Source organism: Oncorhynchus nerka, linkage group LG12, assembly GCF_034236695.1.
Source record: "Oncorhynchus nerka isolate Pitt River linkage group LG12, Oner_Uvic_2.0, whole genome shotgun sequence".
NCBI lineage: Eukaryota > Metazoa > Chordata > Actinopteri > Salmoniformes > Salmonidae > Oncorhynchus > Oncorhynchus nerka.
This window is the reverse complement of record NC_088407.1, coordinates 27,686,593-27,711,635: the sequence shown is the minus strand read 5'-3', so window position 1 is coordinate 27,711,635 and position 25,043 is coordinate 27,686,593. Positions and strand designations below refer to the sequence as shown.

The window sequence follows — 25,043 nt, the reverse complement described above, 5'->3', positions numbered from 1 at the left end:
GGTAACTGGATAAGGAGCCCATTGTTTGTACTCTACGGTATCGCTCCACAGCTGCTGTCTCAGTAATGCTTCACAGACAGTTGGGTACATCCCAGACAGTTGGGTACATCCCAGACAGTTGCATTGGTGACCTGCCAATAGGTCAAAGGTAGACCTGTTGACATTCTGCAAGTCACCTAATATATTCTCTGATTTTCACCATGTCAAACGAATTTCATAATGCTTGTATCTAAACCAAAGTAGATCATTTTAAGATTGTGCTATACATCAGTTGGTGTCTTATAAGCTTCAATATGAGGTCCTAAACCTAGCATGAAAGTGCATACCTGTAGCTGTGTTGGCTAATATAGTCCAAATGTTTGCCTTGGGGTAAGTTGAGCCAATGGCCGTGGGGTTAGTTGAGACTAGGGTTGCAAAGGGTCGGAAACCTTCGGTAAATTGCCAGAATTTTTCATGGAAATTTAAGCTCTGGAATTTTGCTTAAATTCATCCAAAAAGTTAGCTTATTACAGTGAACCTTTTTTGTGGGATACACATGGCAATTATAGGTTTTGTGGCATATTTTGGTTAAACTATCCCCAAATCAATGGAATTGCAACCCTCCGCATGCAAAGTGCATTCTTCCATCACATGTACAGCTGCTTCTCAAGATCTTACACACTAATGAGATTCTATTGAGCCACACTACTACACTGTCTGAGCCAAGGACTACATGCTTTCTGGTAAGTTTTGATTACAATACTGGGTGGGGTGAATATATTTTATGTCATACATCATTTTTTTGTTAACTAGCTTAAACCCACATGGTAGGCAACAAAAGTCCCTCTACTTCTATTCGAGGTGAAAATGATGATGCAGACACCTCATCTATCGCAACAGCTCATGGTCCTCCAGGAATCTGAAGTTTTTTTTTACTCAATGGAGGAACGTAGTCAGAGAAATGCTGATGAATGTCTTGCTTGAGCTGTGTATGCAACTGGTTTACCTCTCTGATGCTCACAGGCAATGTGTATTGGAAGAGATTTCTGAATGTTCTTCGCCCAGCGTACACCCCTCCAACCAGACATGCTTCATCTACTCATTTGCTGGATGCAGAGTTCAAGTGAAGGTCAAGCAAATCATAGAGAAAGCAGCCTGTATTGCAATCATCTCTGATGGGTGGTTGAATGTTTGTGGGCAAGGAATAATTAACCACATCTTCACCCCCTCAACCAGTATTCTACAAGAGGACAGACACAAGGGACAACAGACACACCGGTCTGTACATTGCAGATGAGCTGAAGGCAGTCATCAATGACCTTGGACCACAGAAGGTATTTGCACTGGTGACAGACAATGTTGCGAACATGAAGACTGCTTGGTCTAAAGTGGAGGAGTCCTATCCTCACATCACACCCATTGGCTGTGCTGCCCATGCATTGAATCTGCTCCTCAAGGACATCATGGCACTGAAAACAATGGATACACTCTACAAGAGAGCCAAGGAAATGGTTAGGTATGTGAAGGGTCATCAAGTTATAGCCGCAATCTACCTCACCAAGCAAAGTGAGAAGAATAAGAGCACCACATTGAAGCTGCCCAGAAACATCTGTTGGGGTGGTGTTGTCATGATGTTTGACAGTGTCCTGGAGGGTGAGTCTCCAAGAGAGAGTGGTTAGCAGCCTGAAACTCCTGAAACCTATAGCAGTAGCCATTGCATGGATTGAAGGAGACCATGCCATCCTGTCTGATGTTCAGACTGCTTGCAGATGTAAGAGAAGAAATCCATACTGCCCTGCCCACTTCTCTGTTGCGCCAAGCAGAGGAAACTGCCATTCTGAAATACATCAAAAAGCATGAAGACTTCTGCCTGAAGCCCATACACACCGCAGCGTACATGTTGGACCCCAAGTATGCTGGCAAGAGCATCCTGTCTGGTGTGGAGTTCAACCAGGTCTATGGTGTCATCACTACCGCATCTTGCCACCTTGACCTGGATGAGGGCAAAGTTCTTAGGAGTCTGGCGAAGTACACTTCCAAGCAAGGGCTTTGGGATGGAGATGCAGTATGGCAGTTGTGCCAACATATCTCATCAGCCATCTGGTGGAAGGGACTTTATGGATCTGGGGCTCTTTCCCCTGTTGCCTCCATCCTCCAAATCCCACTAACATCAGCTGCCTCTGAGCGCAACTGGTCCTTGTTTGGGGACACACACACCAAAGCATGCAACAAGGGTTGAAAAATTGGTGGTCATCCTTTTTGAGCCTGACAACGAGCCATCCTCAACAAGGTTGAAAAGTGACAGCAAAGATGAGGCCTCAGTCTGATGTTCAAGAGGTGGACATTGAGGATGTCCTGGGAGAAGACATGGAAGCCTGAGAGGAAGACAACCACAGCTTTAGTTTCTTGACTATCATTTTACAGATGTATGTTGAAAATGTATTTAGGAGATGCGATGGATCATTGGGGATCATTCAATATTCCCTTTTGTTGTTCAGTGAAATCATCCCATGTGAAGTCAACTCATTTAATTAAAGTTAAATTCATAACCACATTTTGTTTTCTCTATTGGAAGGATTTAATCATTTGAAATTGTCTACTTATGATAAAGAAACATTTTAATGTTCGTCTCCTTATATGGTAAATATATCCAATGCAAAAAAAATCATCTATATTTTAAATGGTATTAATATTAATTCCCACCTCTGAATATTTCCCAAAATGTGCAACCCTAGTTGAGACTATGGCAATGGGGTTAGTTGAGCAAAATGAAGTGTTTTCTTCCCAGGCGTAATCACAAAGATATGAGGTAACAAAAGGCATGTTTGGTAAATGGATAAGGATCCCACCGTTCATTTGTACTCTCTACAGTATTGCTCTGTAGCTGCTGTCTCAGTAATGTTTCACAGACAGTTGACATTGGTGACTTGCCAATAGCTCAAAGGTAGACCTGTTGACATTCTGCAAGTCACCATATAGTCTATTCAGGCATTTTGAAAGAACTGTTTCAGGTAAGCTGTTTGGAAATATTTTTTTCATTCGAGACAAACAGGACTTTATGTGCCTACAGGTTCTTCAATCGACAGTACCCACCTAGCCAGTAGGCTTGTGTATGGCAAAACTACATGGGTTATGTTTTTTTATGCTGGTTTAAAGTGTTTTTCTCTTCAATGTTGTTCAGAGGTTACTGCAATGGCATGGTGTTGCCACCTAGTGGATATAGATGGTCAATAACCCTGGGGTTAGAAACCGTATGGTCGAGAAGACCAATAATCCAACTATTGACGTACCTAGTGGATATAGATGGTCAATAACCCTGGGGTTAGAAACCGTATGGTCGAGAAGACCAATAATCCAACTATTGACATACCTAGTGGATATAGATGGTCAATAACCCTGGGGTTAGGAACCGTATGGTCGAGAAGACCAATAATCCAACTATTGACATACCTAGTGGATATAGATGGTCAATAACCCTGGGGTTAGGAACCGTATGGTCGAGAAGACCAATAATCCAACTATTGACGTAAATGCGTGTCTGGATGAGGGATGAATCATTGAATTGAACACAATACATTTTAATGACATGAGTGGTTGCTACACATTTCTGGAGGATGCAGTGAATGTGTTTTACTGCTTGATAATTGGGTATATTAAATGAACTGGTATTTTAATCGTCCGTACGAAATACAGCTCTGGTACCTCAGGCAGCCAATACAAACACAAACAACACATCACAAATGAAGTACTAGAGCACATACAACAATTTGACCCTTTGCTCTCTCATTGTTTTGTCACATTGTACATTGAGGGCTCAATCAAAATTCATACAAATCAACAAAAAAGGCAACTTTCTTTTTTTTGTTCTAGTTCTGGGAGACCTAGTTGGAGCCGAGTCAACAAGACGAGGTTAGGACGGATGGCCCTCAAGACTACGGGAAAGAGAAATGAATCATTTAAAATGGGAAGTTTCTACTGTATTAGCTGTCATTAGGCTGTCCATCTTGTTCTCGCCTACAACCACGTATAGCCACTTGTCTCTGGCAGCCAAACACATTACTGATGGGACTGGAGGCTCTACTAGGAGTAATGACCAGCTGAGCTACGACCTAACGCAGAGCAGGTGGCCAGCAAATGTGTGCGTGTGTAAGACAAGGAAAACAGCATAACAACAGCAGCTGGGGGTAGGTCAAGTCTTAAAATCTGTGCTGCGCCGTTTCAGCTTCTCTGGGTTGTTAGAGGCCATGTGAGAGAAGTCCCTGAAGATGTCCTGGTACGTTTCATCACCTGAGGAAAACAAGACATGAGAAGAACATTAGCATTTTACGTTCACCAAATGGCTGTACATTTCTGTCCTCAAAAACGCCCCCTTTTCTCTCCCTCAATGTATCCCCATTACTACGATAAGCAGACACGCACGCACACACCGTTTACCTGTAGCACTGCTAAGCAGGGGCATCAGGGGACACACTGTGCAAGCAGTGCAGAACAGGCGGCCGCCTCATTGGACAAACACAAAAGACTCACACGACAACAATGAAGCAGTGCACATCAGAGTGACAGACAAGTTGAGCATCTCAGAGCACATGACATGGGAATCACAGCACTACTCCTGAGCCAGACAGATTGAGTCAAACCAAGAAATAGGCCTATTAGAAACTGTGAAATAATGCATCAGTACTGGAGTAAATAACTTTGACTTGGCTGACAGTTTGGCCATGGGGGAATAGATGGTACACTTTCTTTCTCATACAAACACAGCAAGGTTGGAAGCTCTCCACATTGAGTCCACCGTTCCCTTTCCAGCCCAAATCTGTTGCGCCGGCTAGGCCCACTGGCTAGGCTTTAGACCAGTGCTTCCCAAATGTTTAAGCATTGTTCATTGTGGATTGTCTTAATAGCAGCCTAAGACCGGCCACAACCCAACCCTCTAGTGGACCAGGAGCCGTTTGGAAAACACTCAACTTCAAAATGGACAGAGTGGCTCATTCCGGTCGATACAGCTTCATGTTCTCAGTGTCATTGGTGTTATTGTCGAGCAAAAGCAAAGCTAAACAGTGGCAGCGTGCGTTACACAACTCAAACAGGTTGAACACGACAATAACCGCTTAGGTGTGACAAACGAGGAACTGGTTTGAAAAAGTTAAAATAAGCCTGGGGTTTGGGCAAACAGTGTAATGGGGAAAACCCTCGAGTGTAAAAAAAAAAAAAAAAAAGCATTTGGTGTTGGACTGAGCTTATGACAATGACACACAGCAGACTAAGTTAGACTGCGCAAGGTGCATAAAATGTACATGGAGAGACATATACTGTACATCAACTGCACCCAAACAATCTGATTCCTGCTTTTTCAGGCAGCACACTGTGTAATCATACAATACATGCATACATAGGACCACATACACTGTAATACATAGAAGTATGAATCAGTGGAGGCTGGTGAGTGGAGCTATTAGGAGGACGGACTCATTGTAATGGCTGGAATGGAATTTTGGAACGGTATCAAACATACGGAAACCTCGTTTCAACTCCGTTCCATTGATTCCAGTCCGTCCTCCTCTAGCTCCCCCCACCAGCCTCCACTGATATAACTAGATGTTAAACATGGTCATTGCCCAGTGTTATCATACGATGATCTACATAGAGCCAACATGGGCTTAAAAGTGCGTTCATTCACTGTACATCGAAGTGCAACGTGGACTCACATGTCATTACATAAACACTCTTTAAAACATCCTCTTCTTCTACAGTATGTCCTCTCTTTTCACCTTTAGAATTATATATCCAAAATGGCCACCTCTTCCCACAGAAAACGACAGTATAGAAGATGCTTGTTCATACATTTACCCTGTATTCTAGTTATCCTTCTAATCAAACTTCATTTAGTCTACTCCCTCTACTGAGGTACAGCAAATCGTCCACAGCCAGTAACAATTCTCAGTTTCAAGAACCTTCCACATATACGTTCCGAAGAACGTTCCCCTGACCTCTTTGTCAAAATTGTATTCTGAGAATGTTCTTTATGAAAACACTCTTAGATTTTCTGGAATCGTTGCTAGACCCTTTATCAGAACATATCATGCTCGACTTTAAAACGTTCTAACAATGTTTCAGAGTTCAGAGAACAATCTCAACTTGAATGTTACTGTCTAGTCCCAATGTATTGGGGTTCTGGGAACATGTCTAGTTAGCCGAGTAGCCTATGCACCTCAGCAGTACCCCTTCTCCTTCCTCTGTCGTCTCCATCAAGTATGATGCAAGTCCCCCTCTCTACTCATTCTGCCCTCCCCCCAGTGCCCATCCACTCAGTTGGTTCTTCAAGGCCTGAAGTCCCTTCCTTGTTTGGCCTATCCCACTCCCTGTCCCGCCCACTCCCTGTCCCATTGAATGACCTGGTTGGCCAAAGGCTCCGTCCATCTCCCGCATCTCCTTGTTCATCTTGGCGATTCGCAGCCTGTTATGGGGATAGTAGAAGGATGGTGAGGAAATTCTGCTGTATCAATCAATCAATCAATCAATCTAGTGTCAACAAATCAACTAATACTTATACTCACAGGGTGACGATGTCAGCGTTGGCGGTCTCCACGGCAATGGTGATGGGATCTTTCTGGGTGTGGTCTCTGGCGTTGTAGTCCGCCCCTCTCTTCAGGAACAGACACACCAGCCTGGGAGATAGAGACCAGGTTAGTGTGTGTGTGTGTATGTATGCTTATGCATGCGTCTGTCCTACCCAGTGTGTCCCAGTATAGTGGCGTGGTGTAGGGGTCCTCTCCCATTGCTGTCTGCTGTGTTGACATTGGCACCGTTCTGTAGCAGGAACTCACACGCTGCCAAGGAGTTCTGGAGAGACAGGGGTCAGAGTATAGGTAGGAATTCGCACAAACCAGCGTCTCTCTCTTCTGAACGTAGACACACACCCACTCATGTCCTCGCCACATCGATCTCTCGCTCACTCACCGCGGTGACGGCTTGTATGAGTGGGGTGCTGGACTCCTCGACTGTGTTGACCCAGTTGACGTCAGCTCCGTGGGCCAGGGCGTCGGCCATGACAGGGAAATGCTGCAGCGCTGCAGACCGATATAACAATGCCCCGGGATGAAGACCAGACAGGTCCTCCTCTTCATCATCATCTTCACCATCTGTGTATGGAGGGATGACAAGGGGGTTTAATGTGCTTTTTAGTTTGTTTAGTCTGTTGGTGTGTGTGTGGAAAAAAAGTATGAAAATGTATCCTCTGGATAAGAGTATCTGCAAAATGACTCAAATGTAAATGTGTGTCACCTTTGTGAATGCCTGTATTGTTCTTTTGAAGAAGATCACTCTGGTTGAGCCCTGAGGGAGAGACAGAGAGGGGGAGACAGAGGGAGAGAGGGGAGACAGAGAGGAGACAGAGAGGGGACAGAGGGAGACAGAGAGGGGAGACAGAGAGGGAGAGAGGAGACAGAGGAGAGAAGAGAGAGATCGAGAGGAGACAAAGAGAGAGAGAGGAGACAAAGAGAGAGAGAGAGAGAGAGAGAGAGAGATTCAGCATCGCAGCAGGCCACCATATTAGAGGTTTATCGTGCTGATTATAACAATAGACACAGGGTATGTACCACAGCTTACTGCTGTGTCACCAAGTTCACAGATGATTTCTGTGTGTATGTAGGTACTAGCGTGCATGCAGTGAGGCTGAACAATGTGGAAATATTTAATTCTCCTATCTTGATAACTTGTAGAATGCCATCTATCCTGCTAAAAATCCCTTGGACAAACACAAATAACCCACAGCACCTGCACTCTTTACATTCCTGACCTGTACACACAGGTGTACTGTTTTAGGACTTCAAAAACTTCAACACCTACCAGTCCATCAGTAGACTGCAGGCAGAAACATATCTGTGCAGAATGAGTTGCATACCTCCCGCTCCGTGGCTCGACGACTCATTGCGAGCTCACAGAACAGGGCTCCGGGCAGCCGAGCGGAAATGGAGGAAAACTCGCCTCCCTGCGGACCTGACATCCTTTCACTCCCTCCTCTCTACATTTTCCTCTTCTCTCTCTGCTGCTAAAGCCACTTTCTACCACTCTAAATTCCAAGCATCTGCCTCTAACCCTAGGAAGCTCTTTGCAACCTTCTCCTCCCTCCTGAATCCTCCTCCCCCTCCTCCCTCTCTGCAGATGACTTCGTCAACCATTTTGAAAAGAAGGTCGACGACATCCGATCCTCGTTTGCTAAGTCAAACGACACCGCTGGTTCTGCTCACACTGCCCTACCCTGTGCTCTGACCTCTTTCTCCCCTCTCTCTCCAGATGAAATCTCGCGTCTTGTGACGGCCGGCCGCCCAACAACCTGCCCGCTTGACCCTATCCCCTCCTCTCTTCTCCAGACCATTTCCGGAGACCTTCTCCCTTACCTCACCTCGCTCATCAACTCATCCCTGACCGCTGGCTACATCCCTTCCGTCTTCAAGAGAGCGAGAGTTGCACCCCTTCTGAAAAAACCTACACTCAATCCCTCCGATGTCAACAACTACAGACCAGTATCCCTTCTTTCTTTTCTCTCCAAAACTCTTGAACGTGCCGTCCTTGGCCAGCTCTCCCGCTATCTCTCTCAGAATGACCTTCTTGATCCAAATCAGTCAGGTTTCAAGACTAGTCATTCAACGGAGACTGCTCTTCTCTGTATCCCGGAGGCGCTCCGCACTGCTAAAGCTAACTCTCTCTCCTCTGCTCTCATCCTTCTAGACCTATCGGCTGCCTTCGATACTGTGAATCATCAGATCCTCCTCTCCACCCTCTCCGAGTTGGGCATCTCCGGCGCGGCCCACGCTTGGATTGCGTCCTACCTGACAGGTCGCTCCTACCAGGTGGCGTGGCGAGAATCCGTCTCCACACCACGTGCTCTCACCACTGGTGTCCCCAGGGCTCTGTTCTAGGCCCTCTCCTATTCTCGCTATACACCAAGTCACTTGGCTCTGTCATAACCTCACATGGTCTCTCCTATCATTGCTATGCAGACGACACACAATTAATCTTCTCCTTTCCCCCTTCTGATGACCAGGTGGCGAATCGCATCTCTGCATGTCTGGCAGACATATCAGTGTGGATGACGGATCACCACCTCAAGCTGAACCTCGGCAAGACGGAGCTGCTCTTCCTCCCGGGGAAGGACTGCCCGTTCCATGATCTCGCCATCACGGTTGACAACTCCATTGTGTCCTCCTCCCAGAGCGCTAAGAACCTTGGCGTGATCCTGGACAACACCCTGTCGTTCTCAACTAACATCAAGGCGGTGGCCCGTTCCTGTAGGTTCATGCTCTACAACATCCGCAGAGTACGACCCTGCCTCACACAGGAAGCGGCGCAGGTCCTAATCCAGGCACTTGTCATCTCCCGTCTGGATTACTGCAACTCGCTGTTGGCTGGGCTCCCTGCCTGTGCCATTAAACCCCTACAACTCATCCAGAACGCCGCAGCCCGTCTGGTGTTCAACCTTCCCAAGTTCTCTCACGTCACCCCGCTCCTCCGCTCTCTCCACTGGCTTCCAGTTGAAGCTCGCATCCGCTACAAGACCATGGTGCTTGCCTACGGAGCTGTGAGGGGAACGGCACCTCAGTACCTCCAGGCTCTGATCAGGCCCTACACCCAAACAAGGGCACTGCGTTCATCCACCTCTGGCCTGCTCGCCTCCCTACCACTGAGGAAGTACAGTTCCCGCTCAGCCCAGTCAAAACTGTTCGCTGCTCTGGCCCCCAATGGTGGAACAAACTCCCTCACGACGCCAGGACAGCGGAGTCAATCACCACCTTCCGGAGACACCTGAAACCCCACCTCTTTAAGGAATACCTAGGATAGGATAAAGTAATCCCTCTCACCCCCCCCCCCCCCCCTTAAAAGATTTAGATGCACTACTGTTCCACTGGATGTCATAAGGTGAATGCACCAATTTGTAAGTCGCTCTGGATAAGAGCGTCTGCTAAATGACTTAAATGTAATGTAAATGTAAACTCTGTAGGCCAGCCCGGTACAGCTCGGCTTGGCCCTATAGTGTAAATCAGACACGCGTGTATGTTCCGTCCAGTACCTGGGAGTCGTGGCAGGGTGGCCCGATTGGGTTTGGGTTTGAGTGGTGGTCGTGAGCCGGCTGGCCTCTCCTGGGTGTTTGCTCGGTTCCTCCGGGCGCTGGAGCGCCGCAGTGGAATGTTCCGACCCGTCTCCGGGAGCTTCTGGATAAACTTCTTCTCCACAAACTTAGAACGAATCCACGACTCCTTATCACCCCTGAGAGAGAGACAGAAAGAGAATATGAAAGAGAAAAAAACACATTAAAAAAGTGTCAGGTCCTTCTGCTTAAAAGCATTTTTATTTATAGAAAAAAAAAATAGAATCAAAATGCACATTATAAAACCATTTAACACAGTAGGTAAATTCAGTTCAATTCAAACTTGACAAACCAGGCCTGACTGTACTACTATTTGACAACACAGTTGACTGCATGCACACTACTGTACATCCTGAACACACACACAGACAAAACCATGCAACTGCACAGCACATTTCCGGGGGACAGTTAAGTTTACAACACAAACCACAGCCGTCGTCGTCGTGTACCTGTGCAACTTCCTGTCTGGGGTGCAGCAAAAGAGAGGAAAAGAGGAAGCCAGATCATTGAACCGATGAAAGCGTTTGATTAAAGATTTGAGCAGAACTAATATCGTCAAATTGTGTAAAGAAAAATATTTGCTTGCATTTAGCAGTATTCATGTGTAGTGTAATATGAAAAAAAAGATAAAATCTCCCTGTAGTTTCAAGTTATGACACCAGAGGGGGATGAAGAGGCCATTTCTATCTGCAACGTTGAACAAGCACCTGGTATAACAGTCAAAAGGTTGGACACCTACTCATTCCAGGGTTTCTCTTCATTTTTCACTATTTTCTACATTGTAGAATAACAGTGAAGACATCACAACTATGAAATAACACATATTGAATCATGTAGTAACCAAAAAAAAAAAAAAAATTAAATGAAAATATATTTTATATTTGAGATTCTTCAAAGTAGCAACCCTTTGCCTTGACGACAGCTTTGCACACTCAAACTTTTGACTGGTACTGTATATAAACTACTCTGTATACAAAATAATCATGTCCGGTCTGTACAATATATTTATATCTGAACGTTCTGTTCCACTATACTTTATAAACGTTTAAATCAAATCACACAGTAATGCTGGGAAATCTTTAATGTCCGAGTGAGATTTAACGTGTCGTTGACGGGTTATGACTCAGGACCCGAGGAATGAAGATGAGGGTTTATACCTTGGACTGGACGGGTGGGGTTTCTTGATGGTGATCTCATCAATCCGCGCCTCGTAGATCCTATTGATGGCTGTGTTGCCCAACTCACACATCAACTACAGCACACAGAGAGAGAGAGAGAGAGGACATAATTACTTACTTAAAAAAATGGTGCAATATGCAGAAATTTCCTGGTTGCAAAAATGTGAATCGTTTGCCTAATTTCAGTTTGTGTGACAAAACAAGCACGTGACTCATTCATTGTACCGTCTGTTTGAAGCTGTTGTATAAAACTGAAATTCAAAGACGCAAAAATTTAACTTAAGACCGGGAAGCATAGAAATAGCGCACATAGAACATATCTACTGCTTCTTAGACTTGCTTTCAATGAGAATGACATATCTATTACTCACATTTCTATGTGCTTTTGGTCAGGTCACCAAAAAAAAGTACATATTGCCGCTTTAAGAATTGTCTTTACATTGTATGAAAAAAAGCTATGAATTAAGATAATATTTTCTTCAAGAAAGCCATATCTGCTTAGAGCATGTACATAGTCTTACCCTGACCAGCTCTGGTTCCCAGGAGTCCAGGGTGAGGGAGCGTACTTTGGAGAAGTGGACACCCAGACTCCTGTCAGCAGGACACCGAGAAGAAGGGAGTTAGTTACATATTAATGTGTGTGTAATAATGTGTGTGTGTATATATCCTACCTGTGTATCCCAGAACAGACGATACAGAGGGTGATCCCCAGGTTAATAGAGGCCCAGTCCGGACCAGGTTCTCCACAGTCGCAGCACTGCCTGTTTCCCGGGATGCCCTGGACCTGATCCAGAGCCTCGCGGCCCCCCGTCTTCTCCTGATCCCCAAACACCCCTCCTCCTGGGCTGCCCGACACTGAGCTGCAACGCTCCCTCTGTGTGTGTGTGAGTGTGTGTGTGAGAGAGGGGGGGGGGGGGTGAACGAGAGAGCAAAAGAGAGAGAGCGGGGGAGAACGAGACAGAGAGAGAGGGGGGAGAACGAGACAAAGAAAGAAAGAGAGAGAGAGGTACACACAAACATATGGAATGAGTGTGGATCACTGCACTTTCTGTAGACAATGAGTTACAACTCTGCTTCTGAAAATACAAGTGTCGTTTGTTGGGGAAGCTAAATAGTTTACCGAGCTACCAATTACTTCACACTGGAACAAGTTAAGCTGCACTATAGCTACACTAAGAGAATAGTTTACTTGACTAAAGTTTCTTTGGAAAAGTAGTTCAATGCATCCAAACTACTTTGTGTTAAATGACAATTAGGCAGGGCTGTTGACAAATATTTTATGTTCGCAACAAAAGTAGTTCCAGTCGTTAGCTATACCGCTACATAGCAAAAATATCAATAACTACTGAAACCACTACCTAGATTTGAATTTAGTTGAACTACAACCAAGCTACTGCAAAATGTAGTTACATTACTAGTTGAACTACAACCAAGCTACTGCAAAATGTAGTTACATTACTAGTTGAACTACATGTAGTTACATTACTAGTTGAACTACATGTAGTTACATTACTAGTTGAACTACATGTAGTTACATTACTAGTTGAACTACATGTAGTTACATTACTAGTTGAACTACATGTAGTTACAATACTAGTTGAACTACATGTAGTTACAATACTAGTTGAACTACATGTAGTTACAATACTAGTTGAACTACATGTAGTTACAATACTAGTTGAACTACATGTAGTTACAATACTAGTTGAACTACATGTAGTTACAATACTAGTTGAACTACATGTAGTTACAATACTAGTTGAACTACATGTAGTTACAATACTAGTTGAACTACATGTAGTTACAATGAACTACATGTAGTTACAATACTGTTGAACTACATGTAGTTACAATACTATGTTGAACTACATGTAGTTACAATACTAGTTGAACTACATGTAGTTACAATACTAGTTGAACTACATGTAGTTACAATCACTAGTTGAACTACAGACAAATGCATGTAACTACAGTTACAATACTAGTTGAACTACATGTAGTTACAATACTAGTTGAACTACATGTAGTTAGACAATACTAGTTGAACTGTGTAGTTACAATACTAGTTGAACTACATGTAGTTACAATACTAGTTGAACTACATGTAGTTACAATACTAGTTGAACTACATGTAGTTACAATACTAGTTGAACTACATGTAGTTACAATACTAGTTGAACTACATGTAGTCACTACCCCCCGACACAGAGTGAATAAGGTGTGTGTGTTCTCACTGGGCTGTGTGGGTCTTCTCTGCGTTCCTGGAAGGCTGAGGCTATGCTGTTCTGGACAGCACTGATCCAGCCCTGTTGCTGACGCTCTGAGTCCGCCTGTAACAGACAGCTCCTACACACACAGTAAATACCACACGCCAAAAACTAACATCAATGGCAACATCAGCACACACAGACAAACTGCATGTACACAGACAGTACACTCACTTGGACGGTGAGACCACCTCAAAGCAGAATCGTCTCTCGTTGTCAGCGCAGACCTTCACTGTGCACAGACGCAGGTCCTCCATCACCACGGTGGGCTGCTCCTGAGAGAGGGAATAGGACACAGGCTGTGAAAGTGTGTGTGTTTTTTATTCTCTTTGTGTCTGCATGGATTGCTATTAAAAATGCATTGAAAAGTAAAGCAGTGGCTTTCAAAAATTCACCTTGAATTTCTTCTGATAGACCAGTTGATTTTTCTGGATAGAGAACCAGCGCCTACAGTCGTCAGACAGGAGATCAAAAGGAGATGAGAATGAATAATGCAATCACCTTCCTAGGCTGAACCATTAAAAACCTCTCTGGGCACAAAACAACTAGAGCTGAAGAGGGCCAAATAATGGGTGGAAAGAAAAGACAGTGAAATATATATATATATAAATAAAAGAAAGGCACAGAGACAGACGAGACACACAGAGAGAGACAGACATTAAGCCCCACCCCCTTCAACATCTATATCAACGAATTGGCGAGGGCATTAGAAGTCTGAAGCATCTGAAGTCAAATGTCTATTGTTTACTGATGATCTGATGCTTCTGTCCCCAACCAAGGAGGGCCTAAAGCAGCACCTAGATCTTCTTCACAGATTCTATCAAACCTGGGCCCTGACAGTAAATCTCAGTAAGACAAAAATAATGGTGTTCCAAAACAGGTCCAGTCGCCAGGACCACAAATACAAATTCCATCTAGACACCATTGCCCTGGAGCACACAAAAAACTATACATACCTCGGCCTAAACATCAGCGCCACAGGTAACTTCCACAAAGCTGTGAATGAGCTGAGACAAGGCAAGAAGGGCCTTCTACGCCATCAAAAGGAACATCAAATTCTACATACCAATTAGGATCTGGCAAAAAAAATACTTGAAATCAGTTATAGAACCCATTGTCCTTTATGATTGTGAGATCTGGGGTCTGCTCATCTACCAAGACTTCACAAAATGGGACAAACACCAGATTGAGACTCTACATGCAGAATAATGCAAAAATATCCTCTGTGTACAATGTAAAACACCAAATAATGCACGAGGAGCAGAATTAGTCCGATACCTGCTAATTATCAAAATCCAGAAAAGAGATGTTAAATTATACAACCACCTAAAAGGAAGTGATTCCAAAACCTTCCATAACAAAGCCATCACCTAGAGAAAGATGAACCTGGAGAAGAGTCCCCTAAGCAAGCTGGTCCTGGGGCTCTGTTCACAAACACAAACAGACCCCACAGAGCTCCAGGACAGAAACACAATTAGACCCAACCAAATCATGAGAAAACAAAAAGAGAATTACTTGACACATTGGAAAGAATTAACAAAAGAATCTGAGTAAACTAGAATGTTATTTGGCCCTAAACAGAGAGTACACAGTAGCAGAATACCTGACTACTGTGACTGACCAGTGAGCATAGCCTTGCTATTCAGAAAGGCCGCCGTAGGCAGACCTGGCTCCCAAGAGAAGACAGGCTATGTGCACACAGCCCACAAAATGAGGTGGAAACTGAGCTGCACTTCCTAACCTCCTGCCAAATGTGTGACCATATTAGAGACACATATTTCCCTCAGATTACACAGAATTCGAAAACAAACCCAATTTTGGGTGAAATGCCAGTGTGTCATCACAATTGTAAGATTTGTGACCTTTTGCCACGAGAAAAGGTCAACCAGTGAAGAACAACCACCATTGTAAATACAACCCATATTTATGTTTATTTATTTTCCCTTTTGTACTTTAACTACTTGCACATCGTTACAACACTGTATATAGACATAATGACATTTGAAATGTCTTAATTCTTTTGGAACTTCTGTGAGTGTAATGTTCACTGAACATTTGAATTTTTTATTATCTACTTCACTTACTTTGGCAACGTAAACATGTTTCCCATGGAAATAATGCCCTTGAATTTAATTGATAGAGAGAGAGAGAGTCTGGATTCATAATACAAAGTCAAATCATGACCATGAGGTCAGTAGTCTTCAGGTTGGGAAGTCAGACCTCTAGAAAGAGACCCGAGTTCCCGAGTTGGAATTCCAAGTCCGAGTTCCCAGCTGTTTTGAACGTGGCAAGTGAGTGATGGCGAGAGCAAGAGACAGAGAGAGAGAGAGAGAGAGAGAGAGAGAGCGAAAGAGGGGGAGAACAACATACAGCACAGAAACAGAGAAAGAGAGAGGGAAATTGAAAGGTAACATACCTGCTCCAGGTCTTGAAGGCATTGCTAGCTCTCTTATACAGGTAGCCCTCCATGGCGATACCGTTGGGTGCATCAGCACAGAAATCCATTAAGGAGTTATCATACGAGACATCCTACCAACACATCACAAACATAAACATGACTGTAGGGAAGGGATGTTAGTATCAGGACGTAAATATAATTTTAATGCCGTGATACCAGTTGATCCCAAGCTATGTTTGAAAGAAAATTATGTCGTAAGGTCTTCCTGTCTACATGGCCTCGGAAAGTATTCAGACCCTTTGATTCTTTCCACATTTTGTTACGTTACAGCCTTATTCTAAAAATGATGAATTTTTTGGCCCTCAATCTACACACAATACCCCACAATAACTAAGTGAAAACAGGTTGTAGGAAACGTTTTAAGAATTCAGACACTTTGCTATGATCCCTGAGATGTTTCTACAACTTGATTGGAGTCCAACTGTTGCAAATTCAATTGATTGGACATGATTTGGAAAGGCACACATCTGTCTATTTACGGTCCCACAGTTGACAGTGCATGTCAGAGCAAAAACCAAGCCATGAGGTCGAGGGAATTGTCTGTAGAGCTCCGAGACAGGATTGTGTCGAAGCACAGATCTGGGGAAGGGTACCAAAACAATTATGCAGCATTGAAGGTCCCCAAGAACACAGGGGCCTCCATCATTCTTAAATGTAAGAAGTTTGGAACCACCAAGACTCTTCCTGGAGCTGGCCGCCCGGTCAAACTGAGCAATCAGGGGAGAAGGGCCTTGTTCAGGGAGATGACCAAGAACCTGATGGTCACTCTGACAGAGCTCCAGAGTTCTTCTGTGGAGATGGGAGAACATTCCAGAAGGACAACCATCTCTGCAGCACTCCACCAATCTGGCCTTTATGGTAGAGTGGACAGATGGAAGTCACATGACAGCCCGCTTGGAGTTTGCCAAAAGTACTGAGTAAAGGGTCTGAATACTTAGCTAAGTGTCATGTATTTCCATTTTTTTTTTATATATCCAAAAAACAGTTTTTGTTTTGTCATTATGGGTTATTGTGTGAAGATTGATGAGGGGAAAAAACGATTTAATCCATTTTAGAATAAGACTAACGTAACAAAATGTGGGAAAGGTAAAGGGGTCTGAAGAGTTTCCGAAGGCACTGTATATCCTCAGAGGATGGAGAGCTAGCGTAATCACATGGAAGCCATCATGGCGGTCTGTGATTAGCTTCTTTCTTTACTGTAGTGTTTGGTTCCAGCCGTGTTTACCTTTTTCTTAATGGCAGCGTGTCTCTGTTCCATGTCTCTCTTCTCCCTTGCGGAATTCAACACTAGTTGAGTGTGCTGTGTATGAGAGAGAGAGAGAAAGTCAGGCACAATCAATTTGATTTAAAAACTTTAAAAATCCAATAAAACTGTAACGAGTATCTTGATACTGGCCCTGTTTCCTTGCCACGATACTAACTTCTTTAGGAAAACAGCCCTAATGTTTGAAACAAGCATCATTATGTTGTCATCCAGTCACATTTATTCATTTTCCAAGAAATAGCAACAAAAATGTTTACATACAACAGGTTTCTAAAAGACCAAAGAGTTGTCTACTTTGTGTTCTCATTTTAGCCATTGAAACAAATATTGCGATACTAGTATGGCCACAGCCCAAGAATCCAATATTTCAAATGATGCACACTATCCTAAACAACACACAGCGGTTCAGCATGATAGGTCCGTTCAGCCAGGCAACTAAATAAAGATAATAAAGTACACAGTATACTGGACAGTATGTTTTTGGATATAGAGTTGTAAAAGATGAATGTAGAAACTGTTGAGGAAAATCAGGCGAGGAGGTAAAGGGCTTCAGGCTTGTACAGGGTTCAGGTGGAGGTCAGGGAGTCCTTCACTCCAGACTTCCTTCTCTGGGGAAAACAGGAAGGAGGAAGTGCTGAACCTCTCCCAACTTCTGGCCGATGGATCGAGGAAAACTCTCCAGCAGCTTCGTATAGCAGTTTTACTTTCACTTCCTCTCTCTTTCGCATAAAGATTTCAGATGACCCAGCCGCCTTTAAGCAACTTCGCTCTCATTCTTTCCCTCTCTCATTCTGCCTCGCAATCCTTCACCATTTCCTGTAACAGCAGGAAGAGCTAAAAAAAAATCAGTCTTTGTGGCTTTAAAATGGTCCGGTGAAAGGTGACTTGCTTCCCGGTTTCGAGCTGCACTCGGATGTGCAGACTAATTAACACACGGGTTAGTTGTAGTCTACTGTTGAGCTCCATGTACGGCAGCACGTCCAGTTATGCTACAGTGCCCATCCAGCGTAGCACTGACATCACTGTATGACCAGATGAAAACATGCAAGCACATGGACCGACACACACACACACACTTTCTACGTCATGTGAAATAGTTCCTGTTGATGGTGCCCACACTGTTTCCTGTCACGACGAGAGGGACTTCACCTTGTGACTTCCTCGTCCCTCCTGGCAACATTATTAGGACTCGTGCACTAATTCATCCATGGAATCAACTGCTAGAATAAACCTTCCGTCGAAGACAGGGGTTCCCAACCTAGGGGTCACGCCCCACATATTGGGTGTGCCAACGCAGGACCTTCCTTGATAAAAATTACAATTCATGATTGTTTATACTGATCTAAAACTACGCATAAATCTGCGATGCTTAAGGCTAGAAACAAGCGGAGGAGGAAGACGCGATATCTTTGGTTTGTCTCTATGACATTCAGAAGCTGAGCTTCGACCTTCTAAAGTCGAGGAGCCAAAGAAATTGGATTTTGCTTGGGAAGTCCCCTTATACAATGTGGGACTCTGTCGCAATCAATTGATCTATTAACTTTCTGTAAAAGAGAATATGTATAATTAAATTAAAAACAGAATATTATATATTTGGTAGCGGAATACCATTTGGGGAAATCAGGTCTAGCCTTTATTTTCCTTATCCATTAAATATCCTATCTATAAGAGTCTTGTTAAACTATTGAAAATAGCAGGAAATTTGCTTCAAAAACAAACTGATTCCTAGGTCCCTCAAATTAAACTAAATCAAGCTGGTGGTGTTTTTATTAGAGGCTAACACTTTTTTTTTTAAAGGGGAGGGAATGCGGCGTGCCATTTCTCTAATGTAAAACACAAAAAGTATCCTGGGGAGAAAAGGAAAGCTGATCTAAGAGAAGAAGTCATTCCCCTCCTCTTCCACTCACTTTCATTAAACTATTTTACTTCACTCTCTCTGCTCGCCAATGTCAACATCTGAACAACATGCACTGCCATTTGGGGTCACTTAGAAATGTCCTTGTTTTTGAAAGAAAAGCACGTGTTGTCCATGAAAATAACATCAAATTGATCAGCAATACATTGTAGACATTGTTAATGTTGTAAATGACTATTGCAGATTTTTTAAATGGAATTTCTACATAGGAGTACAGAGGCTCCATTATCAGCAACCATCACTCCTGTGTTCCAATGGCACATTGTGTTAGCTAATCCAAGTTTATAATTTTAAACTACACCTGTACATAGATGGACTGTTTACAGATGGGCTATCTACCTCATCCCCATACTGTATTTATTTATTCATCCTGCTCCTTTGCACCCCAGTATCTCTACTTGCACATTCATCTTCTGCCGATCTACCATTCCAGTGTTTAATTGCTATATTGTAATTACTTCGCCACCATGGCCTATTTAGTGCCTTAACTCCCTTATCTCACCTCATTTGCACTCACTGTATATAGACTTTTTTGTTTTCTTTTTTTCTACTGTATTATTGAATGTATGTTTGTTTATTCCATGTGTAACTCTGTGTTGTTGTATGTGTCAAATTGCTATGCTTTATCTTGGCCAGGTCGCAGTTGCAAATGAGAACTTGTTCTCAAATACCTGGCTAAATAAAGGTGAAATAAAATAAAAATGTTAAAAGGCTAATTGATCATTAGAAAATGCAGAAAATTATTTTTAGCACAGCTGAAAACTGTTGTCTGATTAAAGAAACAATACAATGGCCTTCTTTAGACTAGTTGAGTATCTGGAGCATCAGCATTTGTGGGTTCGATTACAGGCTCAAAATGGCCAGAAACAAAGACCTTTCTTCTGAAACTCGTCAGTCTATTGTTCTGAGAAATGAAGGCTATTCCATGCGAGAAATTGCCAAGAAACTGAAGATCTCGTACAATGCTGTGTACTACTCCCTTCACAGAACAGTGCAAACTGGCCCTAACCAGAATAGAAAGAGGAGTGGGAGGCCCCAGTGCACAACTGAGCAAGAGGATGCTGGCCTTCTAGGCAGAGTTGCAAAGAAAAAGCCATAGCTCAGACACTGGACAGAGGAAGATTGTAAAAAAGTGTTATGGACAGACAAATCTAAGTTTGAGGTGTTTGGATCACAAAGCATGGTGGAGACAACGTGATGGTCTGGGGGTGCTTTGGTGATGGTAAAGTGTGAGATTTGTACAGGGTAAAAAGGATCTTGAAGAAGGAAGGCTATCACTCCATTTTGCAACACCATGCCATACCCTGTGGATAGCACTTAATTGGAGCATATTTCCTCCAACAACAGGACAATGACCCAAAGCACAGCTCCAAAATGTGAAAGAACTATTTAGGGAAGAAGCAGTCAGCTGGTATTCTGTCTATAATGGAGTGGCCAGCACAGTCACCGGATCTCAACCCTGTTGAGCTGTTGTGGGAGCATCTTGACCGTATGGTACGTAAGAAGTGCCCATCAAGCCAATCCAACTTGTGGGAGGTGCTTCAGGAAGCATGGGGTGAAATCTCTTCAGATTACCTCAACAAATTGACAACTAGAATGCCAAAAGTCTTTATGGCTGTAATTTCTGCAAATGGAGGATTATTTGACAAAAGCGAAGTTTGAAATAACAATTGGATCCTTCAATTAAAAATCATTATTTATAACCTTGTCAACATCTTGACTATATTTCCTTCTCATTTCATGCATGTTTTCATGGAAAACGAGGACATTTCTAAGCGACCCCAATCGTTTGAACGGTGGTGTACTTGAACAGATCTCTTCCTTCATGAATGTGGTTTTTATCCAACACACTCCTTCCTTTCCGGCTCACTCCTGTCCTTGAGCTGTTCTGGTCTGTTGATGTTCTGTGTTATGTTATGTTTCATATTTTGTGTGGACCCCAGGAAGAGTAGTTGCTGCTTTTGCAACATCTAATGGGAATCCTAATTAAACCCCCCCCAAAAAAAAATCCCCCACTTGTCCTAGTTACCTCTTCACTCAGGGTGCGTCGATAGTCGGCCAGCTCAGAGAGGGACTGGTGACCTTGTTGGAAGAACTGGGACTGGGCTTCCATCATAGACACCATCTGACAGAAACCCAGAATAAAACTTCATCATACACTCAAAACGAAACAATACATGCAGCCCCAAAGACAAGTCGGCAAATCATCAGACACCCACATGTGGACTCAACCACGCGACACTTGAAATATTCCCGACGATAAAAGTTCCCACGTCGTGAAACTCACCGCCATCAGAATGTCGGTCTTCTTCTTGGCCTCGATGACATTGATCTTGGAAAGAGGACGAGTGAGTGAACAGGAGAGAGACAGAACATGTGTGTTGGTATGACTGCAGCTAGTTCTAACCACTGGGTATTAATAGTTACCAGCCTGCTACAGGGAAACCCGAAGGCAATGCTGTACACATGTCACTAAGCAGAGGTGCTGTTGCATAATTTATCAATGCCATTTGTTAGAAACATGTCCTGGTCCTCCTGACAAATCTGTTATGTAAAATTCTCTCTAGTATTTGGTTTGAGGCCTTCCAGTAGTGGTATGTCATCAAACAGAAAGCAAGCAGTGTGATGAACAAGATTCCAACATGAGCTGGAGACTACAATTGTTAGTTTCAACACTAGTCATATGTAACTCAATTCCAGGCAAACCACTTCAAACCAGGCCCAATGTGTGTGAGTGCGTGCATGCGAGTGTGTAAGTGAATATTTTGTCTGTAGCATCCTTACCATCAATTAACCAAGTTTGGTCCTTCCCCAAAATACACTCTCATCCAGCTTTGATGACCTCACCTGCAGTACGTAGTCGAGGGCCCCGGAACGAAAGGTCTTGCGGGCATTGAGGAGGGCATGGCTGGCTTCCTCCACCTCGTGCTGCTTCCCCCGGGGGGCCTGAGCGTTCCTGCCCAACGCCGCCTCCAGACTCTCACTGCCCCGCTCAAACTCCTTACGCACATCCTTGAACCGACGCACGTCCCTGGGAGAAGGGGGAGGGGGAGAGAGGGATGTGTGACTGGGGGGTGCTGTGACACCAGTCTATGGTAGTGGTTTGAAACAATACTAAATTATTAAGGAGTGCCAGACTCACTCACTCTTTCACAAAACTCTGCAGTTTCAACTTCACCGACTTCTGTGTGGTCTCAATCACTTCCTAGGAGAAAAAGAGAGTGAGAGAAATAGAGGGAAAGAAGGGGGTGGGTTAAATGGAGCGAGAGAGAGGGGGAGGAAGAGAAAGAAAGAGAGGGATACTCAGACACCTGACATTTAAAAGTGGTTGCTACAGTAACTAACGTTGTTGGCAAGCGATGCACAGTAGAGGAGTCCAACTCACCCCCTGAGCTTCCAGAATCACTTCCAGCTTCTGGGAGAATTTCTCCAAACACTCCTATGAGAAAAGAACACGGAATGAGTTTAACTTATTCAATGGTTGAATACAATACAACTTCCACTTACATTTTAATCATTTAGCAGAAGGTCAATTAGAGTTAAGTGCCTTAAGGGCACATCAGCAGATTTTTCACCCCATCCCCGGCTCGGGGATTTGAACCAGCAATCTTTTGGTTACTGGCCTAATGCTCTTAACCGCCAGGCTACCTGCCACCCTTCCCTTCATAAGAATGTACTATGATAAAGACATAATTATAAACTGGGTGGATAAAACCCTGAATGCTGATTGGCTGACAGCCGTGGTATATCAGACCGTATACCACGTGTATGACAAAATATGTATTTTTACTGCTCTAATTATATTGGAAACCAGTTTATAATAGAAATAAGGCACAAGGGGGTGTAGTATATGGCCAATATACCACAGCTAATGGTTGTATCCAGGCACTCCGCGATGCCTGGATACAGAACAGCACTTAGCCGTGGTATATTGGCCATATACCACACCCCCTCGTGCCTTATTTCTTAAGCATATAACACTAACCACAACACTATGTAATAGCTCTATCTACAGATCGGCCCCTCCTACACTGATCCCAAATCAGTGGTTCGAGTGTAGCTCCCAGCATCTCTATAGACTCACCCCCATCATGTTGTCCCCAGAACAGTGGTGGCCCAGCTCTTTGAGCCCTGTGACAAAGCTCTTGCTGGTCTGACAGTAGGCCCTGCCAGCCTCCAGCATGGAGTGGCACTGCTTCACCAGCTACACAATAACACAATGTGTCAGGGTTCAACACAACACAACTCCATGTTGCAAAAGACGTGGAAACACACTACAATGCACAAAGCATGACACAACATTTCAATATGACATGGGGCAACACGGCATGACATCGCCGACAAATATGACCACTGTCCAGACGCAGAACGGGTTGAGAATCACAGGAATCGGAACATTGATGATCAAAGTATGCATCTGAAAATGTTATGCGCACCAATCCCTTCAGGGAATTTGACAGTACGATTGACAGTACAATGTGTGGTCAGTTACTTTTTCCTCTGGTAACAATGGGGTGGGGAAGCAGCACTGGAGTTAGTTCCCTTCAACTCAGGTGAAACACCATGTCTGTCACAGTTCATAGTCACTGCTAAGAGGAAGAAACTGACCCTGTCCAGCTACTTCCTCTACAGTCTGGATGGCTGGGTGTATGTTTATAGAAGTAGTGGTTAGATACTGGGAGCATAACGGAAAAGTGGGGAGGTTTGGAGAGAACTTTGTGTGTGTGTGTGTGTGTGAGTGTGAGACTCTCTCACCTTTTCTAATCGCGTCTCCAATTCACTGACATCTCCTTCCACCACTTCAATGTCAGCCCTGGATGAAACACAGACACACGTCGCCACATTACTCGGCACATTAAGCAACACCACCACCACAGACAGAGGGTCTTGTCCAACGCCTCCACACCATCCTGGTCTGAATGTTGAGCTGCTTTGCACAGTGCTAGCCGATCTACAGTAGAAATGTCTGTGGCTGTGGTATCGGAAGTCATGAGAGTTCAATCACCAACAGTACACATGACGCTTCAAATGATATCTGGTACGGTTTATAAAATGGGCCTGTCAGAAGGGCAGTGGAAGGAGATTGTGACTGTTAGAACAGAGGTGATACTGACTCACAGACTTTCTCACGTCAACAGCCCAACAGTGTGGTTTCTGCTGCCTTCCACCAAAGACAGAGACACTGAGAAAGCACAAAGACAAAAAAAGAGAGAGCGAGAGAAGGAGCACAGCAGATGGAGAGAGAGTGACAGAGAGAGAGAGAGAGTGACAGAGAGAGAGAGATAGTGACAGAGAGAGAGAGATAGTGACAGAGAGAGAGAGATAGTGACAGAGAGAGAGAGATAGTGACAGAGAGAGAGATAGTGACAGAGAGAGAGATAGTGACAGAGAGAGCTATGAGAGAGAGCACAGACTCGGTGATCATAGCCTTGCTATTGAGAAAGGCCGCCGAAGGCAGACCTGGCTCTGAAGAGAAGACAGGCTAAGTGCACACTGCCCACAAAATGAGGTGGAAACTGAGCTGCACTTCCTAACTTCCTGCCAAATGTATGACCATATTAGAGACACATATTTCCCTCAGATTACACAGACTCACAAAGAATTCGAAAACAAATCCAATTTTGATAAACTCCCATATCTATTGGGTGAAATACCACAGTGTGCCATCAGAGCAGCAAGATGTGTGAGCTGTTGCCAAAAGAAAAGGGCAACCAGTTAAGAACAAACATCATTGTAAATCCAACCTATATTTATGTTTATTTATTTTCCCTTTTGTACATTACTACAACACTGTATATATACATAATATGACATTTGAAATGTATTTTGTAAGTGTAA

The 25,043-nt window shown here is 43.9% G+C and overlaps 1 protein-coding gene across 2 annotated transcripts in view; it reads right to left on the bottom strand.

The window, feature by feature from the left end:
* Positions 1–3,541: 3,541 nt before the first annotated feature.
* LOC115138067 (arf-GAP with coiled-coil, ANK repeat and PH domain-containing protein 1-like) overlaps positions 3,542–25,043 on the bottom strand; it is a 38,811-nt gene continuing 17,309 nt past the window's right edge. For both annotated transcript variants that reach the window (XM_029674468.2, XM_029674467.2), the window contains exons 2-23: positions 23,961–24,018; positions 23,290–23,409; positions 22,591–22,644; positions 22,352–22,410; positions 22,053–22,236; positions 21,493–21,537; positions 21,235–21,330; positions 17,252–17,326; positions 15,985–16,097; positions 13,964–14,015; positions 13,743–13,843; positions 13,536–13,647; positions 11,973–12,175; positions 11,823–11,892; positions 11,281–11,375; positions 10,046–10,242; positions 7,261–7,311; positions 6,937–7,118; positions 6,710–6,819; positions 6,534–6,644; positions 6,372–6,433; positions 3,542–4,266 (exon numbers count right to left, since the gene is read on the bottom strand). In XM_029674468.2, the coding sequence (XP_029530328.1) occupies positions 4,169–4,266; positions 6,372–6,433; positions 6,534–6,644; positions 6,710–6,819; positions 6,937–7,118; positions 7,261–7,311; positions 10,046–10,242; positions 11,281–11,375; positions 11,823–11,892; positions 11,973–12,175; positions 13,536–13,647; positions 13,743–13,843; positions 13,964–14,015; positions 15,985–16,097; positions 17,252–17,326; positions 21,235–21,330; positions 21,493–21,537; positions 22,053–22,236; positions 22,352–22,410; positions 22,591–22,644; positions 23,290–23,388 (2,169 nt within the window). In that variant the 5' untranslated portion in view covers positions 23,389–23,409; positions 23,961–24,018 and the 3' untranslated portion in view covers positions 3,542–4,168. The remainder of the gene's footprint in view (positions 4,267–6,371; positions 6,434–6,533; positions 6,645–6,709; positions 6,820–6,936; positions 7,119–7,260; positions 7,312–10,045; positions 10,243–11,280; positions 11,376–11,822; positions 11,893–11,972; positions 12,176–13,535; positions 13,648–13,742; positions 13,844–13,963; positions 14,016–15,984; positions 16,098–17,251; positions 17,327–21,234; positions 21,331–21,492; positions 21,538–22,052; positions 22,237–22,351; positions 22,411–22,590; positions 22,645–23,289; positions 23,410–23,960; positions 24,019–25,043) is intronic.